This window comes from Anolis sagrei, chromosome 4, assembly GCF_037176765.1.
Source record: "Anolis sagrei isolate rAnoSag1 chromosome 4, rAnoSag1.mat, whole genome shotgun sequence".
Taxonomy (NCBI): domain Eukaryota; kingdom Metazoa; phylum Chordata; class Lepidosauria; order Squamata; family Dactyloidae; genus Anolis; species Anolis sagrei.
Window position 1 is genome coordinate 79,861,756 of NC_090024.1, and position 22,998 is coordinate 79,884,753.

Below are 22,998 nucleotides of genomic sequence, written 5' to 3' on the forward strand. Positions count from 1 at the left end.
CTGGGCCTGCGCTCCACGGAGGAGGAGGAGGAGACAAAGGCCCAGGAGCAAAGCCTATTCTTCCCCAGTGAAAGCTGCCCTAGGCTGAGCCAGACGCTGACGCCTCTCACCCATCACACTTCCTCTACAGGTGACCTTTGTTGTTCTTATTATCATGGTCTGAAATGTACCTACATTGGGAGCGGAAGGAGAGTTGGGATGCCCTTGGCTTTGGGAGGGTGGCAGTAGTATGATAGCTGGGACTCAACGCTACGCTGATTGCGCAACGCGGGTCTGAATTAAGGGACACGTGAGCGAGTGAGCGCACCTAGTAAGCTTGCAATGGAAGGAAAAATAAAAGGAAAGGGAAAATACTGTTACATTGCCTAGAATCATTACTTACTTGCTTACTTACTTACTGAAGCGATCCCTCATTGGCAGAGTAGGATAGTCTTCCAGGATCAGTATTCTGGTTGTCCTCCCAACCCTGCTATATGCCTGCGAAACGTGGACTGTCTACAGACATCACATGCAACTCCTGGAACGATTCCATCAGCGCTGCCTCCGGAAAATCCTGCAGATCTCCTGGGAAGACAAGCGGACAAACGTCAGCGTGCTGGAAGAAGCAAAACCACCAGCATTGAAGCGATGGTCCTCTGCCACCAATTCCACTGGGCCGGCCACGTTGTCCGGATGCCTGACCACTGCCTCCCAAAGCAGTTGCTCTACTCTGAACTTAAGAACAGAAAATGGAATGTTGGTGGACAGGAAAAGAGATTTAAAGATGGCCTCAAAGCCAACCTTAAAATTTCTGGCATAGACACTGAGAACTGGGAAGCCCTGGCCCTTGAGCGCTCCAGCTGGAGGTCAGCTGTGACCAGCAGTGCTACAGAATTCGAGGAGGCATGAGTGGAGGGTGAAAGAGAGAAACGTGCCGGGACCACCTTCCACCTGGAAACCAATGCCCTCACTGTGGGAGAAGATGCGGTTCAAGAATAGGGCTCCACAGCCACCTACGAACCCACAAGGAAACGCATAATGGAAGACCATCTTACTCATCCAACGAGGGATCGCCTAATTCTGGTGGGTCACTTCTTGACCTGCATGTTCTTCTGCAGTGAGGGCATTGGTTTCCAGGTGGAACCTGGTCTCAGTCGGGGTTGGCTTGACGTGCCTTCCTCTTGGCATGTTTCCCTTTTTCACCCTCCATTCAAATTCTGCAGCACTGCTGGTCACAGCTGACCTCCAACTGGAGCGCTTCCCAGTTCTCAGTGTCTATGCCAGAGTTTTTAAGGCTGACTTTGAGCCCATCTTTAAATCTCTTTTCCTGTCCTCCAACATTCCGTTTTCCGTTATTGAGTTTGGAGTAGAGCAAATGCTTTGGGAGACGGTGGTCAGGCATCCGGACAATGTGGCCGGTCCAGCAGAGTTGATGGCGGAGGGCCATCGCTTCAATGCTGGTGGTCTTTGCTTCTTCCAGCACACTGACGTTTGTCCGCCTGTCTTCCCAAGAGGTTTTCCGAAGGCAGCGCTGATGGAATCGTTCCAGGAGTTGCATGTGACGTCTGTAGACAGTCCACGTCTCGCAGGCGTATAGCAGGGTTGGGAGGACAACTGCTTTATAAACAAGCACCTTGGTATCCCTATGGATGTTCTGGTCCTCAAACACTCTCTGCTTCATTCGGAAAAATGCTGCACTTGCAGAGCTCAGGCGGTGTTGTATTTCGGTGTCGATGTTGACTTTGGTGGAGAGGTGGCCGCCGAGGTAGCGGAAATGGTCAACATTTTCTAATTTTACACCATTGAGCTGGATCTCTGGCATTGGAGAAGGGTTGGCTGGTGTCTGCTGGAACAGCACTTTGGTTTTCTCGATGTTCAATGACAGTGTCTATAATCAAAGAGTTGGAAGAGACCTCATGGGTCATCCAGTCCAACCCCCTGCCAAGAAGCAGGAAAATTGCATTCAAAGCACCCCTAACAGATGGCCATCCAGCCTCTGTTTAAAAGCCTCCAAAGAAGGAGCCTCCACCACACTCCAGGGCAGAGAGTTCCACTGCTGAACAGCTCTCACAGTCAGGAAGTTCTTCCTAATGTTCAGATGGAATCTCCTTTCTTGTAGTTTGAAGCCATTGTTCGGCATCCTAGTCTCCAGGGCAGCAGAAAACAAGCTTGCTCCCTCCTCCCTTTGACCTCCTCTCACATACTTTATACATGGCTATCATGTCTCCTCTCAGCCTTCTCTTCTTCAGGCTAAACATGCCCAGCTCTTTAAACCACTCCTCATAGGGCTTGTTCTCCAGACCCTTGATCATTTTAGTCGCCCTCCTCAGGACACATTCCAGTTTGTCAATACCTCTCTTCAATTGTGGTGCCCAGAAGAAAGCTGAGAGGATAGCCATCTATAAATACGTGAGAGGAAGTCATAGGGAGGAGGGAGTGAACTTGTTTTCTGCTGCCCTGGAGACTAGGACGCGGAGTAATGGCTTCAAACTACAAGAAAAGAGATTCCATCTGAACATTAGGAAGAACTTCCTGGATGTGAGAGCTGTTCAGCAGTGGAACTCTCTGCCCCAAAGCATGGTGAAGGCTCCTTCTTTGGAAGCTTTTAGACAGAGCCTCGATGGCCATGTGTCAGGGTGCTTTGAGTGCAATTTTCCTGCTTCTTGGCAGAGGGTTGGACTGGATGGTCCATGAGGTCTCTTCCAACTCTATGATTCTATGACAAGAGTTCTTTCTCCCACCCTGGATGTTCCACAGATATATAAACCCCATTATCCTATTTCCAACAGACCTCACAACCACAAAATGTCAGGATGCTTCTGAAACATAGGCATACAGCCTGGAAAACTCGCAACAACCCAGTGATTTCAGCCATGAAAGCCTTGGACAATATATTGTCGAAGACATTCATGGCTGGAATCACTGGGTTGTTGTAAGTTTTTCAGGCTATATGGCTATGTTCTAGAAGCATTCTCTCCTGACGTTTCACCTGCATCTATAGCAAGCATCTTCAGAGGTTGTGAGGACCTCAGAGGTTGTAGGTCTCTGTGCATGACATGGCAATATAGATCCAGCCTGAAAGAGTCTGGCTCAGGGCCTTTCCACAAAGCTGTATAACCCAGAATATCCCACAGTATCTGCTTTGAACTGGCTTGTCTGCATCCACACTGCCATATATCCCAATTCAAAGCAGATCATGTGGAATTTTATTCAGCTGTATGGAAAGGGCCTGTGACTCACCCAGATGGGCCAAAATGTGTCCACGTTAGAATTAAAGCAGTTTTGGCACCACTTTGTCTGCTATGGAGTGCAGCAACACTGCAGTTTGGCACCACCATATCTGCCTTGACTCAGTGTAGTGCAGTCCTGGGGATTGTCATTTTAAAAGGTCTTTAGCCTTTTTCTGCAAAAGTGTTAAGACATTCGCCAAACGACTCCCATGTTTCCATAGCATGGAGACATGGCAAACCAAGTAGTGCAAAACTGCACTGATTTTACTGTATAGATCTACCCCCCAGTGCATTTCCTTCCATGGCAGGTAAAATGGTGGCCCCTTCTACACTGCCATATAATCCCAACAATCAAAGCAGATCATACACATTATCTGCTTTGAACTGGATTATATGAGTCTATACTGCCATACAATCCAGACTATCAAAGAAGATAATCTGGATCTTATATGGCCGGTGTCTGGATGGATTCAAACTTGGACTCCAGGATCATAGTCCAGTGCTCAAATTACTACTCCAAGCTTTAAAGATACTGTGCATAAAATGATATGCATGTATAATAGAAGCCTAGAGTTGGAAGAGACCTTGTGGACCATCCAGTCCAACCCCTGCCAAGCAGCAGGAAAATCGCATTCAAAGCACCCACGACAGATGGCCATCCAGCCTTTGCTTCAAAGCCTCCAAAGAAGGAGCCTCCACCACACTCTGGGGCAGAGAGTTCCACTGCTGAACAGCTCTCATAGTTAGGAAGTTCTTAACCATGATAGTTCTTAACGATGATAACAATCCGGTCGATTTTGGGATGACACGCATCTCTTGTGCCACTTCTTCGAGGGCATCGAAAGCTCCAAACCCAAGGAAATATATATTTTTATTCCTGCATAGCTTTTGTTTTTATATGTCATTATGTAAATGAACATATTCCAAAATAAAAATCCAAAATTGAGATCATTTCTTACCCCCACCCACCCAGATATTTTGGATAAAAGATACTCAACCCATATTGCTTCTTGGGTATTTATTAGCCCTGTATTTCCAAATAAGAGAAATTATGGATATTTTAGGGGCAGGTTCTCATTGAACACAAACATTCCACCATTTCCCACAAATTCTGCATCTGTGGATTCCACCATCCATGGCTTAAAATATTTAGAATTTTGCACATCATTGATGAAACACAGATTCACTTTCAGAAAGCAATCTGAGGAGCAGGGTTGGCTGGTTTTAATCAGATTTGCTTAAACCTTGCTTTAAAACAAGGGCCCTTCCACACAGCCATATAACCCAGAATTTCAAGACAGAATAACCACAATATCTGCTTTGAACTGGAATATCTGAGTCCACAGTTCCATATATCCCAGTTCAAACCAGATAATGTGGAATTTTATTCAGCTGTATGGAAGGGGCCTGAGAGTCTACTGTATATAGAAATGGAGCCAGCATGATGTATTGGTTTGGTCATTGTGCTACTACTACCATGGAGACCGGAATCGGATTCCTTGTTCTGTCATGGAAACCCCGACACATGATCGGGCACTGAGGTTGTGTCAAATAACTCCTCCTTCAATTTAATAATACAGTGCATTGTTCCAGTATTTGCCTATACAGGATCAATATTCGGACTGAGAAGGCCCATACATATGCGGTTTACACTCTCATTCAGAGTATAGGTGCATATCCATCTATCAGTACAGCCACAGGAAACACAGTCACTTTCACACAGAAGTACATAACATCAGGAGCTCAATATTTTCACTTTCCCCAGGCTTTGCTTATAGGACCTCTATTGCATTCTGAATGGCATTTTGCTTCTAGGCCCAGGAGAAAACGTCAGGCAGACCATTGGTCCTAGCACACGACGAAGCGGCAGATACAAATATTGCCGTAAACTTTATTGAAGGAAAGGTGTGGCAGAAACATAGTAACAATATAGGAAATTTAATAGACGAATCACAAGTACGTATTGGACTTTTTTCTCTGTACAAAGGTTTCACAGGCCATGGAAAATTCCCCAACTGCAGCCAACAATGAAAAATGTGATGACGCCAAGTTACAAGCAGACCGAGTGGTACCTGAGGAAGAATGGCTTCAGAAATGGGAAACAAAAAACATCGGGTTTCATAATGAAGAAGGACATTGGTATGTATTTTTGTGTTCCACAAATGCCGTCATCCCTGATCTGGTGCCATACAGAGTTTGAGTACAACTTCTGTCATCACTGGCCATCTTAACCAATAGCTAGGATTGTCAGAAATATTAAAAAATAACTAGATATAGATGGGAACTTCATGAAATAAAGAATAAAAATCTCTGGGCTTTTTGTATTAAACCTCTGAGAAATTAGAGGCTGCTTTATATAGTATATGAGAACTTTCTGGCTACAGCAAACAAAATGTCCGTGTAGTCCAAGTATAATCTTGCAGCAGTTCAATATAAAGGTGGTATACAGTAAAATCTCTGTATCCATAGGGCATACATTCCCAGCTGGATCATTGTAACCTGAAGCTGTCGATCCCATTAAATTACCTGAACTTTGGTCCTAGCATATCACAGATTTGTGTTGGAGGATCTAGAGATTCCTAGAGTTATTCTCTCTGCAAATTTTCTAGGTCCTCCAATGGAATTCCACAGTAGCCTCTGGGAAAAAATAACATAGATTCATATGAAATACCTAGCAATTTCCTAGAAATATTCTGGATGTGGATAAGTGAAAACATGGGATGCATTACAAAAGTCTTACTATATTTCACTTCTCATTTCTGTCTTGGAAATTTGAAGAGGGAAGGAAAGGAAAGTAACACAACAGCACCTTTAAGTTTAAGTGGTTATTATTTCTGTATGAGATTTCACAAATATAATGCCCCCTTCTTTGGATATAAACCCCTTTATTTTCCCCCTCCTCTCTTCTCTTTTATGCTCCAAGAGACTAACACAGCTACATCTTTGGAAATTTGAGGAACATATTCCAGAGCCTCTTTTTTGGCAGGTCTCATTCTGTAAAAGGCGAACTTGTCCTTGTTCAATTACAATATGGTCCCTTATACTGCCACCAATGACACGATCACTTTGGGATGTGTTTGTATATTAAGAGCCATTCTGAAATGTGAACATAGTCTCAGGGCCCTTCCACACAGCCATATAACCCAGAATATCGAGGTAGAAAACCCCACAATATCTGCTTTGAACTGGTTTATCTGAATCCACGCTGCCATATATTCCAGTTCAAAAAAGAAATTGTGGGATTTTATTCAGCTGTGGGGAAGGGCATCAGTAATTTAAAATTAATTATATCCTGCTTATAGGACCAGGCAGTAAAACCCAGTTGCCCTGTTTACCAACAACAATGTTCTTTTCTCCTGCAGCTCTTTCAAGAAGTACCTGGATCTCCTTCTGAATGGCAGGAATGGACTGAAAATATTTTTTCCACTTTGTGGCAAAACCATTGAAATGAAATGGTAAATGTGTGTTTGATGGAAATGGGGGGAATGAAGAAGCACAGCTCTTTCCTCTGTTTTGACATCGCTTTACAGCTCTGTTGGTGGGAACTATAAAACACAGGCCAATGCAAAAAAAAAAAAAACATGGAAAAAGAGAAGATTGTGCAATATTGTCAGTTTGCCCAGATGTACTTTGTATTGAAAGTATTCTTGTGAAATATTAATCTGACTCACAAGACACAACTTTGCTCTGATTTTCTGAAAAGTAACCTTGATCACTCATGTATGGCACAATCCTTCTCAGTTCAAAAAATGAAGTTAGCCTTCCTAAACCAGATATGTTAGACTACAAAGCCTCTCGTCCCTGACCATGGGTCCTTCTGCCTGTTCCTATAGTGACTTGTAGTCCAAAACATCCTGATAGCACCTGGTTTGGGAAGACGCTGTATTTCAGTTTGAAATGCCTCACAATCCACAGGGGTAATTTTGCGTGCATTCCTCACTAAATGGAATAGGAAATGTGTGCATACTGTAAGGACCGGGCTTTAACACAACAGGTTAACCACCAGCTGCAGTATATTTTGACAGTTCAAAGCCCAGATCAGGGTGAGCTCCCGACCTTTAGCCCAGCTTCCGCCTACCCAGTAGTCCCAAAAACAGAAATATGCATAGATAAATAGGTACTGCTTAAATTAAATGAAGGCGGGAGTTTACCAACAAGCTCTTCAACAGGGAAAGTGGAGCGACAGCACACATGCACACACATACCACGGCCAGAAACATGCACAGCCTCGAAGATGCCAAAGATGGGAAAGCCTATATATATCTCTCTATGTACAGTTGTGTTTTGTCAATGTATAATGACATTGAATGTTTGCCGTATATGTGTTCTGTGATCCGCTCTGAGTCCCCTTCAGGGTGAGAAGGGCGGAATATAAATACTGTAAATAAATAAATAATATTTGACCAGAGCTGAAATAATCAAGTACCAAAGTAGAAAGTGAGGGTCCCTAGTGTTCAAAATAATTGATATGCTCAAAAATTGCATGTCTGAATATTGATAGTATTGTAGTTCATGACCATTCAATCCATACAGGTGCAAATAAGTTTTGGGATAGTTGACTGTAATATGCATTGTGTTCACCATCACATTTGCAACATGGTGCATCTTCTCATGGCTCATTTGTTTGTTAGAAGCCACAGAAATGAGTGCAGCTTGGTTTGCATCTTGCTTCATGATAGAAAGAAGATAAAGGTTTGGGAAGAAAAATCCATAATGTTGGGATTAAGGTAAAAGTGGAGAGCTAGTATAGTATAATTACATCTCTGGAGATCTGAGTTCAAATTCCTGCTCAACAATGAAAACCCACTGGAGGTGCATCTACACTGTAGAATAAATAGAGCTGTTTCGGGTTATTGGGGAACTCCTTCAGCCACCTGTGGTGGAGGAGACCTTTGACGACCCAGCAACTGGGTGTTGCGAGTTCGCACACCATTTTGCAGGCAAAGTTGCTCAGATACACCTCGAGCTTGACTCCAATTTCATCGCAGTCCCAGAAAAGGTGATTGAGGCATCTGCTTGTCCGATTTTGTGGGATTCTTTTAGGCTTGTTCTTCCTGAGACCGTGGAAGAGGTCCTTGGGGCTGTGAGGGTGACCACTTCGGCTCTTGACCCTTGCCCATCATGGCTAATTAAATCGGCCAGGGAGGGGTTGGTTGATTGGTTTGTGCTGATCATTAATGCATCGTTGGAGCAAGGGATTTTTCCATCTAATCTGAAACAGGCTGTGGTTCGTCCACTCCTCAAAAAGGCTTCCCTTGACTCCACGGTGCTGAACAATTACAGACCGATCTCCAACCTCCCTTTTTTGGGTAAGGTGCTGGAGCAGGTGGTCGCCTCCCAGCTCCAGGGCTTCTTGGATGACATCAACTACCTGGATCAGTCACAGTCTGGTTTCAGGCCTGGTCACGGCACTGAGACAGCCTTGGTCGCCTTGGTGGATGACCTCTGCAGAGAGCTGGACAGGGGGAGTGTGCCTCTGTTGGTTCTCTTGGACATCTCAGTGGCTTTCGATATCATCGATCATGGTATCCTTCTGGGTCGTCTCTCTGGGATGGGTCTCAGGGGCACGGGCTTTGCTTATAGGACCTCTGTTGCATTCTGAATGGCATTTTGCTCCTTGGCTCCGGTCCTTCCTGTCGTGGCTCCGGTCCTTCCTGGAGGGACGAACCCAGATGGTGAAGCTGGGAGACTCCTGCTCGGACCCCTGGCCTTTGACCTGTGGGGTCCCGCAAGGCTCTATTCTGTATCCCATGCTTTTTAACATCTATATGAAACCGCTGGGAGAGGTCATCCGGAGTTGTGGAGTCAGGTGCCATCTCTACGCAGATGACACACAACTCTACTACTCTTTTCCACCTAACTCCAAGGAGGCCTCTCAGGTGCTGGACGAGTGCCTGGCCGCTGTGTCTATTTGGATGAGGAGGAACAAGCTGAAGATCAATCCCGACAAGACAGAGGTCCTCCTGGTCGATCGCAAACCAGATCGGGGTATAGGGTGGCAACCTGTGCTGGATGGGGTTACACTCCCCCTGAAGCCACAGGTCCGCAGTTTGGGAGTCCTCTTGGATTCATCGCTCACGCTTGAGGCTCAGGCGTCGGCGGTGTCCGGGAGGGCTTTTGCACAATTGAGACTTGTGCGCCAGCTGCGACCGTACCTCGCGAAGGCTGATCTGGCCGGGGTGGTCCATGCCTTGGTCACCTCTAGATTGGACTACTGCAATGCACTCTACGTGGGGCTGCCCTTGAAAACGGCTCGGAAATTCCAACTGGTCCAACGGGCAGCAGCCAGGATGTTAACCGGGGCTCCTTACAGAGAGAGGTCAACCCTCCTGTTCAAGGAGCTCTACTAGCTGCCGTTTATTTTCCGAGCCCAATTTAAGGTGCAGGTGCTTATCTACAAAGCCCTGAATGGTTTGGGACCACCCTACCTGCGTGACCGCATCTCCGTCTACGAACCCACGTGTTCATTTCGGTCATCTGGAGAGGCCCTGCTCGTGATCCCGCCTGCGTCGCAAGCGTGCTTGGTGGGGAATCGAGACAGGGCCTTTTCTGTGGTGGCCCCCCAACTCTGGAACGCCCTCCCAAAAGATCTTAAACAGGCCCCTACATTGGCAGTCTTCAGAAAGAACTTGAAGACCTGGCTGTTCCGGTGTGCCTTCTCAGATTAGGAATCTCCATTACCAAGTCCCAGAAGCACTTTAGTAGAACTAAGATTGCTGCACACCGCACACTGCACTTATTTTATAATCCTACATACCTCCTGCCACATCAGCACTTTTAATTTTGTACCCATTACTCTGGCCCGGCCCAGTTTTATAGTGTCTTGATGTATTGTTTATTGTTTGTTGTTTATACTGCTTAACTGTTTTTAATTTGCTTTAGGTGTTGTATTGTTGTGTTGTGTTTTGAGGCCTTGGCCTATGTAAGCCGCATTGAGTCCTTTGGGAGATGCTAGCGGGGTACAATAAAATAATAATAATAATAATAATAATAATAATAATAATAATAAATGCAGTTTGACATCACTTTAACTGCCATGACTCAATGCTATGGTTGAGTGCTATGGAATCATTGGAGTTGCAGTTTGGTGAGGTGCTGTTTGTCAGAGAAGGCTCAAGACCTTGTAAAATAACTCTGATGATTCCATAGTACTGAGCCATGGTAGTTAAACTGGTATCAAACTGCATTACATCTGAAGTGTAGATGCACCCTGGGTGATCTTGGGCAAGTCCTCCTCTGTCAGCCTCAGAGAAAAGCAAAGTCTGAACAAATCTTGTCAAGAAAACTCTGCATTAGGTTTGTCACCATAAGTCAGAAATTATTGAAGACACACAACAACAAATCTATGCTTGAGCACATGTCAAAACTCTCTAGTGTTTAGCTTGATTTAGTCTCAGAAATGGCTTTTAAATTTTAAAAAGCAATAATCTTGCCAAATTTTATTTTTAAAGATGATATTGACTTGTACCATGCCTTGTATCCTTGGACATATGGAACCTTATTCCCACTGAAATCATCCCAGAGAAAACCCTGTGTTTAAAATTCTCAATATCCTCAGTGTCTTCTCCTAATTGTAGACATATGCTGTACTGCTTTCATGTTCCTGATTTTCTGGAGGCCAGCTACATGTGATAGGCAAATGCATAAAAGAAAATGTGTGACTTGTACTTTGAATGCCATGGATAAAAATCTCAAGGAAACCAATCCTCCCTGAACAACTTTGATCAATAAAAACTTAGGCATCTCTTTCTGCCCCTCCTATTTTTTGACTTGAGATTCCCTGCTTCCAAAAGTACTTATGGGTTCTCTTGCATGCTTTGCCAATCCTCAGACACAGAGAATTGAGGCTGGCCCTGGCCTATGTGGATTTTGATTATTTAAAAAATGTTTTTGGAAGACACAGTGAAAAGCCATAAGTAATTGGGTTTAACTTTTGTTGTTCCATTAGGTTGTCTGACCTCGGTCACCATGTCATTGGTGTGGAAATTAGTGAAAGTGCACTGAAAGAGTTTTTCGCTGAACAAAACCTTTCCTTTACAGAAGAAACAGTTGCAGAAATCCCGGGCGCTAAATTATTTAAGGTTTGTACTGGATCCTTCATATATATTTTTGAAAAGATATGTGTCTTTTCAAAACAATTAACACAATAGACACAATTAACATTTACATGATATCAATGTGACTCCTATAAGACATATTTGCACATCAACCGACAGGCTCATTTCCTCTCTAGTAAAATTGGATTGAAACTGTAATTATTTTAACAATAGTAATTGGAGCCATTTTGTGATTTTAGTAGCAGAGTTCACAAAGAAGTACTTTGAAGGTCCTCATTCAGGTAACAGGCCAAATGTTGTCTATTCCTAATATAAACTCTGATTCCACTATAATCTGGAGACTGGAACCGTAGTTTTGCATAAATATGAAATCATACTTACAAGGAAACTTAGGTAATAGTGACCTTTTTGTTGGTGGTAGTGGTGTACTTGTAATGGAATGGTATAGTTAATAGTAAGTAATGTAGTATTGTATACAGTTAAAAGTATAAAATTAAAAGTAAAGGGAGAGATTGCTTTGTCGAGGGAAGGAAGCATTAGTGCTAGTTCCTGGTTTGCAAAACATGGTTTTCCAGGAGTCAGTGCAACCTCTGAACCAGTCAAGCTAGCTAGTTTTTCATTTCAGCTTTCTTAATGCACCTTCTGCAGCAAAACAGTCAAGATATTACCATTTGAAACCAGCCTTGATTCCTGTGGACTGAAGTATAATAATAATAATAATAATAATAATAATAATAATAATAATAATTTATTTCTAACCTCTCTCCCCGAAATGCTTCCAAATACAAAGGCAAATATTCAATGCCATATACAATCCTAAAAACACAGCACAATAAAATAGCAGATAAATCATGGTTTAAAAGCACATATAAAATTGACTCTATAGGGAGGGTAAACGATCAGGCTTCATAAAGCGAAATAGCAATAACTACAGTTTCAGTATAGAATCCAAAAATATAAAATATAAATGCAAAAGTGGCATTACAAATGTGTAAACACGGACTTTGGTGGGGAAGGAATGGGGTTTTATTACTCATCAACCTCTCCATAAGCTCTGGAGCATAGATGAGTTTATAGGTGTTTTTGAAGGGAGGGAGGGAGGGAGGGGGCTGTTCTAGCTTAGATGGGGAGTTTCCAGAGAGAAGGAGTGGCCATGGAGAAGGCCCTCTCTCTCATGTCCACCAGCCCTGCTTGGGTCGGGGAGTGGGACCAAGAGGTGGGCCCCCTCCAATGATCGCAGTGGCCAGATGGATTTGTAAATGAGGATGCGAGTTCTCAAACATTCTGGGTCTGAACTCTTAAGGACTTTGTAGGTGATAATTAGCACTTTGTATTTGGCCTGGAAACAGACCAGCAGCCAGTAGAGCTGCCATAACAGGGGAGTTGTCCCAAGTTAGCAATCTGGCTGCCCATCTCTGAACCAGTTGAAGCTTCCGAACTATTTTCAGAGACAGCCCCACGTAGAGAGTGTTGCAGTAGTCCATTCGGGATGTAACTAGAGCGTGGACTACCATGGCCAAGTCTGGTGTCTCAAGGTATGATCGCAGCTGGTGCATAAGTTTTAATTGTGCCAAAGCACTCCTGGCCACTGCCGACACCTGGCGTTCCAGGGTTAGCGATGAATCCAAGAGCACCCCCAGACTGCAAGTCTGTGTCTTCAGGGGAGTGTGACCCCGTCCAGCACAGGCTGAAACTCCACACCCTGCTCTGTCTTCCGACTGACCAGGACTACCTCTATCTTGTCTGGATTTAATTTTATTTATTTATTTATTTATTTATTTATTTATTTATTTATTTACTTTGCTTATATACCGCTGTATTTCAAGCCCGAAGGCGACTCACGGCGGTTCACAAACAGTAAAAACAGTAGAAATAGCAGTGGTTCCATACAACATATAACAATTGACTTAACACATTATTCATAAATTACCAATAAGCAATTACAATGCACAATTATTACAAAAAACAACCGTACCCAATCTTCTCATCATCCAAGCGTAGTCCAGGTTCGTCGTCCATTGTTCCATTCCTATGTTCCATTACCAGATTGCACTAAATTACTCAAACGCCTGCACAAACATCCAGGTCTTCACCTTTTTGCGGAATACCATTAGAGATGGTGCTAGTCTAATGTCCGTAAATTTGTTGGTCCTCATCGAGTCCATCAGTGATGACAGCCAACGGTTCAGGACCTGAATAGTGAATCTGCTTCGCATTTCTCTGTAGGACCTTTCCTGAAAATTATATAAAGTGTCCCTTTATATATTATTAACATTATATTGAGTGTTAATAAAATGAAAGACCTTTATTATACTGTCTTATACACACAGTGAGAAGGCACGTTAGATGTATGTAATTGCATTTTGCACATACCTTTCTAGAAGGAAGTCCAGTCTATAGAAGAAACAGCCAAAAATCCTGCAGCACTTTGATGGATCTATTATAACACAAGCCGTGAGCTTTCTTGGTCCAGAATATCCACTTTTTTGGATGCATAAAATATTTTTCCTGGGTGTCAACATTTATAAAATGTATAATATACATACACATAGATACATATACCTAGGTAGATATGCATGCATGCAACATGGTTGTAGAAGTAAGAAAATCTAAGTTAGCAATGATCTCAGAATGGATATCAAAGTTATACTACCAATAATAATGATGTTAAAAGTATAGACTCTGTAAAATTATTTTGTGGCCATTCTCCAAGTATCAAGAAGTGACCTCATACTCATAATTGATGGAAGTCCCAAAGACTAGAAGTAAATTTCTTGAAAAATAATAATTCAGCAGTTTTACACTAAGTTTTTGCATTGAAGTTCCTGTGAGTTCAGGAGATTTTTGGGGACCTCATGTGTTTAAGGCCAGACAGAAGAGCCCTTCCAAGTTAGGATGCATGTGTGGGTTTAAAATGCTGAAATAAAATTTAATGCTTTGATATAATGCTTGTTGAAATCTTACTAATCACACATTCTACTATTCTGGTTTTTTTCATTCTCTTTTCTTTTTTTAATTACAGAGCACAACTGGAAATATTTCTTTGTACTGTTGCAGTATATATGATTTGACCAGGTAAGAATTAAATGGTGCTTTTTATGTTCCCCATCTATTATAATGCTTATGGTGATGTGAATGTCAAAATGTAGCTAACTCAATCAGTCCATTTCACTAAAACTGCTCTTGAATAAATACTTTAATTTATGTGAGTTAAGCCTTGGCATTCCTCATGCTAAGGTACAAGCAAAGAACTAGTAGTTTTGCAAAACTCCAAAAGAGTTAGGATGGTAAAGAACCAACATATGAAATAAAATTCATTGGCTTTTTAGAATTGTGTGTCATTTCCTTAATACCATAATTACTAGTTTAATTATGTAGAAATGCTAATGCTGAAATTAAATTGGTTCCCTTGGTTGGAAAAATATAATTAAGCTGCCTCTTTTGATTAGCAAATGTCCAACTTCATTCAGAATTTAATTAATTTTAATCTGTTAGTTCCTATTATTTTATTCATTGGTGTGTTGTGCATTGAGAACAACTTGACATGTTTCACAATGTTTTGGGTCCTAGGCTTTAAATAATATAAAATATTTATATAATGTATGCTATATTTTTCATACCATGAATTTGAATTTAACACAAGAGCCATATCCTTGCAGCATAAGGAAAGCTTGTGCTACATTCATCATAATCCAATAAATGTATTTTGCTCTAGTTTGCACAACATTCCTTGTTTCATATGATCTGGATTATGTGATTTTAATTGATGCTTCAATGTTATGTTTTAATTGGCTTGGTTTTAATTGCTTCTCTTTACCAGTGTATTATATATGCGGCATCGAACTGTTGCCTTTGTAAGGCCGCCCTGAGTCTCCTTCAGGGTTGAGAAGGGCGGGATATAAATGTGGTAAATAAATATATACATTTGCATGGTTTTCCTCTTGGAGATTTTGAGTTCCCTCAGAAGTACTCTTTAAGACCTACTCTTCTTCTTTGCAGTATCTGTTTTTCCTATTGCACAGTTGTACAATTTCTGATATGCAACTTCCCTCCTTTTAGCACAGTTATTGGCAAGTTTGATGGGATTTGGGACAGGGGTTCTCTAGTGGCTGTTAACCCTTCCGAAAGAGAAAGGTCAGTACATGATAGCATATTTTATGTTATTATTAAAACTGTTCTGTTACACCATCATAACAGTGCTTTGGTTCTATTTTTGACACATCCTGTGTAGCACCACTTGGAAAATGGTTCAAAAGGGATCAACAGCTATTGAGTTCAGCTGAGTCAAGTGTTTTGGGAAGCTGAGAGGGATTTTAGTGACCTTGTATAATGGATTCTTCAACCATAGTTTCTCACATGGAGCAACCTTCTGGCTAGGATGGTTCATCTACAGCAGGCTGTTGTCCTGTGGGAGAGGGAATTTTGTCACATCCAGTAGTCAATTCCACCCCCTCCTGGGGACCAGCTTTAGATCCATCAAAAAAATCCCCAAAATGTTGTTTTTCAAAACCAGAAATTGCAGGTAGACCACTTCTGATTGAGGAGAGCAAATTAAGAGCTTCTCCTACATACACACTAAAATAAGGTCCTGGGCCTTCTTTTATTTCTCCATGTGTTCAAAAATAGCATTAGCTAAGGATAGCGTGTCTCCTCTGAATGAATGCCTGGAGGAGGTAATGAGCTGGATGAAGAAAAATGAATTGAAACTAAATCCATATAAGACAAAGAGGCTTGTCATTAAGGATCCTAACCTGGGAATGGAAGTGTGTCAATCAATTCTAGATAGGGTTACACACCTGCTGGAAGACTGAATTTGTAGCTTGAGAGTTGTCCCGGATCCATCTCTTCAAATGTCAGTCCAGGTAGATGCAATTGTCAGAATGCTTAGTATCAGCTTTGGCTGATAAACCAACTGCACTCTGTCCTAGATTTGGAGGAACTTAAGATGGTTGTGCACATCCTGGAACCTCAAGGTTGGCCTTCTGCAATGTGTTTTACATTGGGCTACCTGTGTACCAAGTTTGGAAACTCCAGCTGCTTCAAAATGTGGCAGCCAGATTGGTTACAGGGACATCCAGGATTGAGTATATTACACCTGTACTAAATTCACTCTAGTGGCTGCCAATTAGTTTCTGGGCAAAGTACAAGGTGTTGGTTTTGACCTTTAAAGGCCTACATGGTTTGGGTCCACACTACCTATAGGATCGTCTTCTCCCATACAAATTATTTCAAGACACACAACAATAAAAACATTATCATCCACCATCATCATTGTATACTGTGTCACTAGCCTCTAAAAGTTATTATTGCCCCCCACAATCGATTGCTGGGGACAGGGAAGTGACTCCAGAGTCCTTGAGAGTTATGTAAAGAGGATGTCTAGATTTCTCCTGTGATCCGAACAGGACCTTTATGCTTTGAACCATTCTGGACTGGCATACAATAGTTTGGAACCTGAGCCAGAAATGTCCCTTTCTTCCCTCAATGCCCCACAGAGACTCACTAATGATCATGAAACACAATGAATGGAATCTGCATTACAGCAGCACTGTTCATTTCAAAGGGATCCCAGTGCATTGTGTCTCTCCGGTCAGACAATATTGGCCTCCTGCTTTGCTGCTCATCAGAGTACTTTGTAACAGTGCCTTACATAGTGGGAACAAATGTTTCGGAGACATGCTGAGAACTCTCTGAAGTATCTGGAAGGAATAATGTATTGAAACATGGGAAGAGTGGTATATCCCCCACGAACACATGAATACAAAAGGAAGTCTGAGTTGTTCACACAGAAACCCAGTCGCCAGAGGCAAACAAAGACTGATAAAGATAGAAAGAGAAGGATGATGAAGCAGTCATCTTGTGGCACCCTAAAGCTTGACATGGCATAAATGTATCTCTAGTAGAGTTGACTTAACCAAATGCATGAAACGCTATCCCAAGTTGGCAACTGTATATTCACCTCTTAGCAGAGGTGGGGAAAGACAAAGCAGTGAGGTTAGAGTGAAATGGAGGCAGATAATTGTGGCTGTATTGTTACAGCATATTCACATCCCAAATTGGGCACCACAATTGAAGGGAGATGTTGATAAGCTGGAATGTGCCCAGAGGAGGGCAACTAAAATGATCAAGGGTCTGGAGAACAAGCCCTATGAGGAGCGGCTTAAAGAGCTGGGCATGTTTAGCCTGAAGAAGAGAAGGCTGAGAGGAGACATGATAGCCATAGATAAGTATGTGAGAGGAAGTCATAGGGAGGGAGGGAGCAAGCTTGTTTTCTGCTGTCCTGCAGAATAATACGTGGAACAATGGCATCAAACTACAAGAAAGGAGATTCCATCTGAACATTAGGAAGAACTCCCTGGCTGTGAGAGCTGTTCAGCAGTGGAACTCTCTAACCCGGAGTATGGGGGAGGCTTTTAAACAGGCTGGATGGCCATCTGTCGGGGGTGCTTTGAATGCAATTTTCCTGCTTCTTTGGCAGGGGGTTGGACTGGATGGCCCATGAGGTCTCTTCCAACTCTATGATTCTATGTCCTGCCATTTGTGAGCTAATTAGGATACATTTGTTGTTCTCTGTCTTCACATCAACTCTTGACTTCTGGTGACCCTCTCATAGTGTTTTCTTAGCAAGGTTTCTTCAGTGGAAGTCTGCAGTTGCTTCCCTTTGAGGCTGAGAGAGTGTCACCCAATGTGTTTCCATGGCTGAGTAGAGGTTCAAACTCTGGTTGCCTAGAGTCTTAGTCCAACATTTAAACACTATACCACACTGTCTCAGAATATGTAGTGGGACACAAACATATTATCTTGATTCTAGAACCGAACTGCCTGATAAACTCTAATTTAGCAGTTTCATGCCACTGAAGTGCCCCTACTGAAAAATTACCACTTTAAGCAGTAACAGAATAAGTGCAGGTCTCTTTCTCTTTCTGTCTCTGGGGAACTGATGTATGATTTGCTGCTCGACGTGATTGTTCATACTGTTTGCCTCTACTTATATCTCACCTTTCTCCCAATATTGGATCTAAGCCAGCAAGGGGAACACATATTACAAAAAGGCCATAAGCTTTTTCAGAGAAGCTAAAGCCAACTAAAATTTCTCATGATTTTTTCCTCAATACAGGTGTCTATTGTACCCATCCTATTTTTATCGAATTTTTACATTTCTGTGCACTGATTTGTGTGTGTGTGTGAGAGAGAGAGAGGAGCGACTTGAGAAACTACAAGTCACTTCAGGTGTGAGAGAATTGATCATCTGCAAGGACATTGCCCAAGGGACATCCAAATTTTTTTTGATGTTTTACCATCCTGTGAGAGGCTTCTCTCATGTCTCCACATGGGGAGCTGGAGCTGACAGTGGGAGCTCATCTATGCTCTCCCCAGATTCGAACCTCCAACCTGTCAGTCTTCAGTCCTGCTGACACAAGGTTTAACCCATTGCACCACCAGCGGCTCCTATGCACTGATGTACAGTATTTGATTCAGTTGTACATTGCCATGCTTTATTTATATACACCAATGACTGTTTTGTTTTTCTTCTTAGGTATGCCCAGTTGATCTTATCTCTGATGAACAAGAAATGTAGTTGTCTTCTAGTTACTTGTGAATATGATCCAAGAAAACATAAAGGTAAGGATAGTCTGGATGAAGGCATAGCTATATATTCTGTAGCTTTAACGCTGTGGCATAGTATTGTATTTAAATTCCCATCAAGAAGTGACCTTTTACAACTAGAGATGAGCAAGAAATTGGGTCAACAGATAAGTCCAGCAAGGGATTACAGAACAAAAGGCCAAACCATGTCCGAGTTCAAAAATGTATGTTGACCTATGAGCCAAGCATATTTTCGGTTTCCTGTTGTTTTATTGTATATTTTCAATTGTGTGCCTTCCCCTCTGCTCTTTTTAGCTTAAAATGTGGTTCCCATTATCTATATTCATAATAAAAGTGAAAATATGTATGTGTGCATGTGGCTGGGGTGCCTACTTCGACAGATAGACTCCCACTTCCACAAACAGTTTTAACTCACAGTGCTGAGGAGCCACCAAAAGCCCTCCCCCAATGACATTTCAGGCTATAGCAAGCACCATGAACATATAGCCCAACCCCAACCAATATCCTCCCCAAACACCATACTGCCCACCACCCAAGGAATGCTTTAATTCAGGGCAAATTTCATCCTAGATTTTACATGTTTCCTGCACCACAGAGACATCCCAGTGTTTCTTTCTCCCTCCATTGGTGTGGAATTTGCATGCACCCTCCCACTGCCTCTCCCTTAATCTTGTCCTACTCTTTTCAACTCTTTCTGCACAAAAAACAGAGCAGAACTAATAAGCGACTAAACATACTGGAGAAATTGGCTCCACATGATGGAAGTAGTAGTTCACCCTTGATCACATTTGTCACAGAACCACCATGAACTAAAAAAAATACTGGAGAGGTCGGGGGTGGGGGATTCACCCTGATTTATAGCCATTGAGGGACTGGGATTTATAGTTCACCTGCAATCAAAGAGCACTCTGAACCCCAGCAACAATAACCCTGGACCTAACTTGGCACACAGAACTACCATGACCAACTGAATATACTGGAGGGTTTGGGAAAACTGGCCATCATTTCTGGAAGTTGTAGTTCCAGAGACACTGTGACCACCACTGATGATGGATCTAGATCAAACTTGGCACACAGAACCCCTATGACCAACTGAACCTACTGAAAAGATTTGAGGGGACTGACGCGCCATGGTGGGAGCTGTAGTTTATCCTGCAGCTAGAGATCACACTAACCCCACTGATGATGCATCTAGAGCAAACTTGCCCAACATGACAAACTGCTGATGGAGTTTCAGGGGTTTAACCTGGCATGATGTGAGTTGTAGTTCACCCAGAACCTTATACATTTTGTAAAATAAAAAATGACTTTTTCAAGTAACCCGGGCAAAGTCAGGTACCCAAGCTAGTAGTTAATAAAAATTCCAGAAAAATAAATAAAATTCAGTGCTAAAAATATAATTAAAACAGACTAAATCGTTAATTATTAAATTACTGAATAGATGAACACCAAATGAATCTTCACTTAAAGCAGGCTACAAAACAGGGAGAATTCTGTTATTCAGTAGAAAAACATAATCATGGAAATCCAACTCACCTCCTTAAAAGTTTAGTTCAGACCTAAAATTGGAGTTAAGTTTAGGTACCAAGAGTAAAATCTCATGTAATGTTTTCAAAAAGCCCAGTACCCCACATCTGCTTGTCTAGTTTTGAGAGTGTGCGCAAACCATAATCAAACTACATTAAAATTAATTTGGTTGCGTCATTGCACTCACTTAGAAAAGCAACTATATTGTGGTTCTCAGTTAGCTTAGTGATGTACCTAGTTTGGTATTTCACCTTTTCCTTATCACATTTTTCCATTTCCTTTACAGGTCCACCATTCTATGTTCCTGATTCTGAGGTGAAAAGTTTATACGGTGAGTCAGCTAAAAACCCTAGAACTTTTAATCTTGATCAGAGTGCATTTAACAGACTAGATGCATATTCATGGCAACAGGAACAAACTTGACACGTCCTCCACTGAAAGCAGACAGCACTATTTTTACTTTGTAAGCAGGATTTAGAAGCACGTGCAGTCTGAAAATAGAAAAGAGAAATGTATCAAACTTCTCAGAAATCATTACTTCCCTAAAAAGTAGAACAGATTATTGTTTTGAGCTAAAGACAAGAAACCTGAATCCACATCTCTAGCAAACAGATCCTGTCACCTTGTGGTAGGAAGATATTTTCAGTGCTGAGTCCCTATAATTTAATCTGCAGCTTTGGATCCGTTCTTATTACCTTCAAAACTTTGAAACTTCCTACCATTTCCATAAATCAGACGTCCTATATGCTATATGATATAGATACCAAATATTTACAGTTGTAATTATTGCTAAAGGGGCTGTGGTGGTGCAGCAGGTTAATCCGCTAAGCTGCAGAACTTGCTGGCTGGGAGGTCGGCAGTTCAAATCTACGGGATGAGGTGAGCTCTCATTATTAGCCCCAGCATCTTCCAACCTAGCAGTTCAAAAACATGCGAATGTAATGAGATCAATAGGTACCGCTTCAGCAGGAAGGTTATTTTTTATTTATCATGTCAGGAGCAAACCAGTTGTATTGCATTTTTTAACAAACAAACAAACAAAACACAAAGTTTGCAAGCTAGGTAGTTTATTAAATGTCCTTTGACCAGTAGCTGGCCGCTTGGAGTGCCTCTGGTGTTACTATAAGAAGGTCCTCCATTGTGCACGTAGCAGGGCTCAGGTTGCATTGCAGCAGGTGGTCTGTAGTTTGCTCTTCTCCACACTTGCATGTGGATTCCACTTTGTAGCCCCATTTCTTAAGGTTGGCTCTGCATCTTGTGGTGCCAGAGCACAGTCTCTTCAGTGCCTTCCAAGTCACCCAGTTTTCTGTGTGCCCAGGGTGGAGTCTCTCATTTGGTATCAGCCATTGATTGAGGTTCTGGGTTTGAGCCTGCCACTTTTGGACTCTCGCTTGCTGAGATGTTCCAGCGAGAGTCTCTGTAGATCTTAGAAAACTATTTCTTGATTTAAGTCATTGACATGCTGGCTGATACCCAAACAGGGTGAGCTGGAGATGGCAGGAAGGTAACGGCACTCCATGCATTCATGCCGGCCACATGACCTTGGAGATGTCTAATGGACAAGATGTGCACCATTCCTCAGAGTCGGACTAAACTAGACTTAATGTCAAGAGGAAACCTTTACCTTTATTTATTGCCATAGATTACGTAATTTATTCCTGCAATACATAGTCAGAACTACTTATTTAACAGCATATATGAGCAAATGTTAGTTTCTTATTTTGATCAATGAATTACAGAGTACAGAATAAATCTCTGGCAAATGCAAAAAAGCAACTTTAATCTTTTTTTTTTTTACATTTCTTTTTCAGGCAAATTCTGTGATATTAAGTTTCTAGAAAAAATCGACAGTTTATCAAATCGACCAAAGAAGTGGGGATTAGATTATTTCTTTGAGGTACTGCATGTGGTCACTTTAAAATAGTCAAGATAATATCAGAATTGTTAAAGAATCTCAGGGAATGACAGCTTGATTGTAAAACAACTGAATGACTTTAATCTTTAGTAAAACACGCTTTGATGTGAATATTGTGTGTGCTTTAAATTGTAATTTTTGCAGATTTCAATAAAAATGATTCTGAGTTTGCTTAGGTTTGCCTCCCAATGAGTGTGTTTAAGGGAAGCTCATTGTCGATTACATTTCACCAGCACTGTGAAAGATACTTTCCCCTATTTTCAGTTAAAACGTTTCTGTATTTCTTGAGTCATGTGGTCATTACTGAAGGATTTATAAAGGATGATTAAAATTGTAGTCTCTTTATTAGTAAAAACCACACACAAGTTGAGAAAAAAATAAACCCATATGCATACGAATGTTTAAGCCCACCTATTTTGGCTACAAACATCTTTCTAAAAGAAAGATATGACTCTAACTATTCTGAAAGCTATTCCTCCTCCCCTTATGGTCTATCCCATTTACCTCTTGTGTTTTAATATAGTGAAAAATACCCATGGGTGTTAGTAATAAAAATTATTTTTTTTTAAAAAAAAGTTTCAGAAGACTTCCTGTGAAATATATGTTTCCAAAGACCTTCAGTCAACAATGCTGGGGCATTTCTGAAAAGCTTTTTCCTGAGTACAAGCAGTCCCCAAATAAC

At 41.9% G+C, this 22,998-nt stretch overlaps 2 protein-coding genes across 3 annotated transcripts in view; one reads left to right on the top strand and one right to left on the bottom strand.

The window, feature by feature from the left end:
• KDM1B (lysine demethylase 1B) overlaps positions 1–22,998 on the bottom strand; it is a 61,805-nt gene that overhangs the window by 30,990 nt on the left and 7,817 nt on the right. The window lies entirely within an intron of this gene.
• TPMT (thiopurine S-methyltransferase) lies at positions 4–22,491 on the top strand. Its single transcript, XM_060774885.2, has 9 exons — positions 4–130; positions 5,197–5,348; positions 6,572–6,664; positions 11,158–11,290; positions 14,289–14,341; positions 15,326–15,400; positions 18,804–18,889; positions 20,688–20,732; positions 22,213–22,491. The coding sequence occupies exons 2-9, from the start codon at positions 5,209–5,211 to the stop codon at positions 22,323–22,325; spliced, it is 738 nt and encodes a 245-aa protein (XP_060630868.2). The 5' UTR covers positions 4–130; positions 5,197–5,208; the 3' UTR covers positions 22,326–22,491.

Bases quoted from the DNA above. Each gene is read 5' to 3' on its own strand.
- TPMT (XM_060774885.2), top strand. From the start codon at position 5,209: ATGGAAAATTCCCCAACTGCAGCCAACAATGAAAAATGTGATGACGCC. The intron at 5,349-6,571 runs GTATGTATTTTT...TTTCTCCTGCAG, and splicing joins CATAATGAAGAAGGACATTG to CTCTTTCAAGAAGTACCTGG. The intron at 20,733-22,212 runs GTGAGTCAGCTA...TTTCTTTTTCAG, and splicing joins TGAGGTGAAAAGTTTATACG to GCAAATTCTGTGATATTAAG.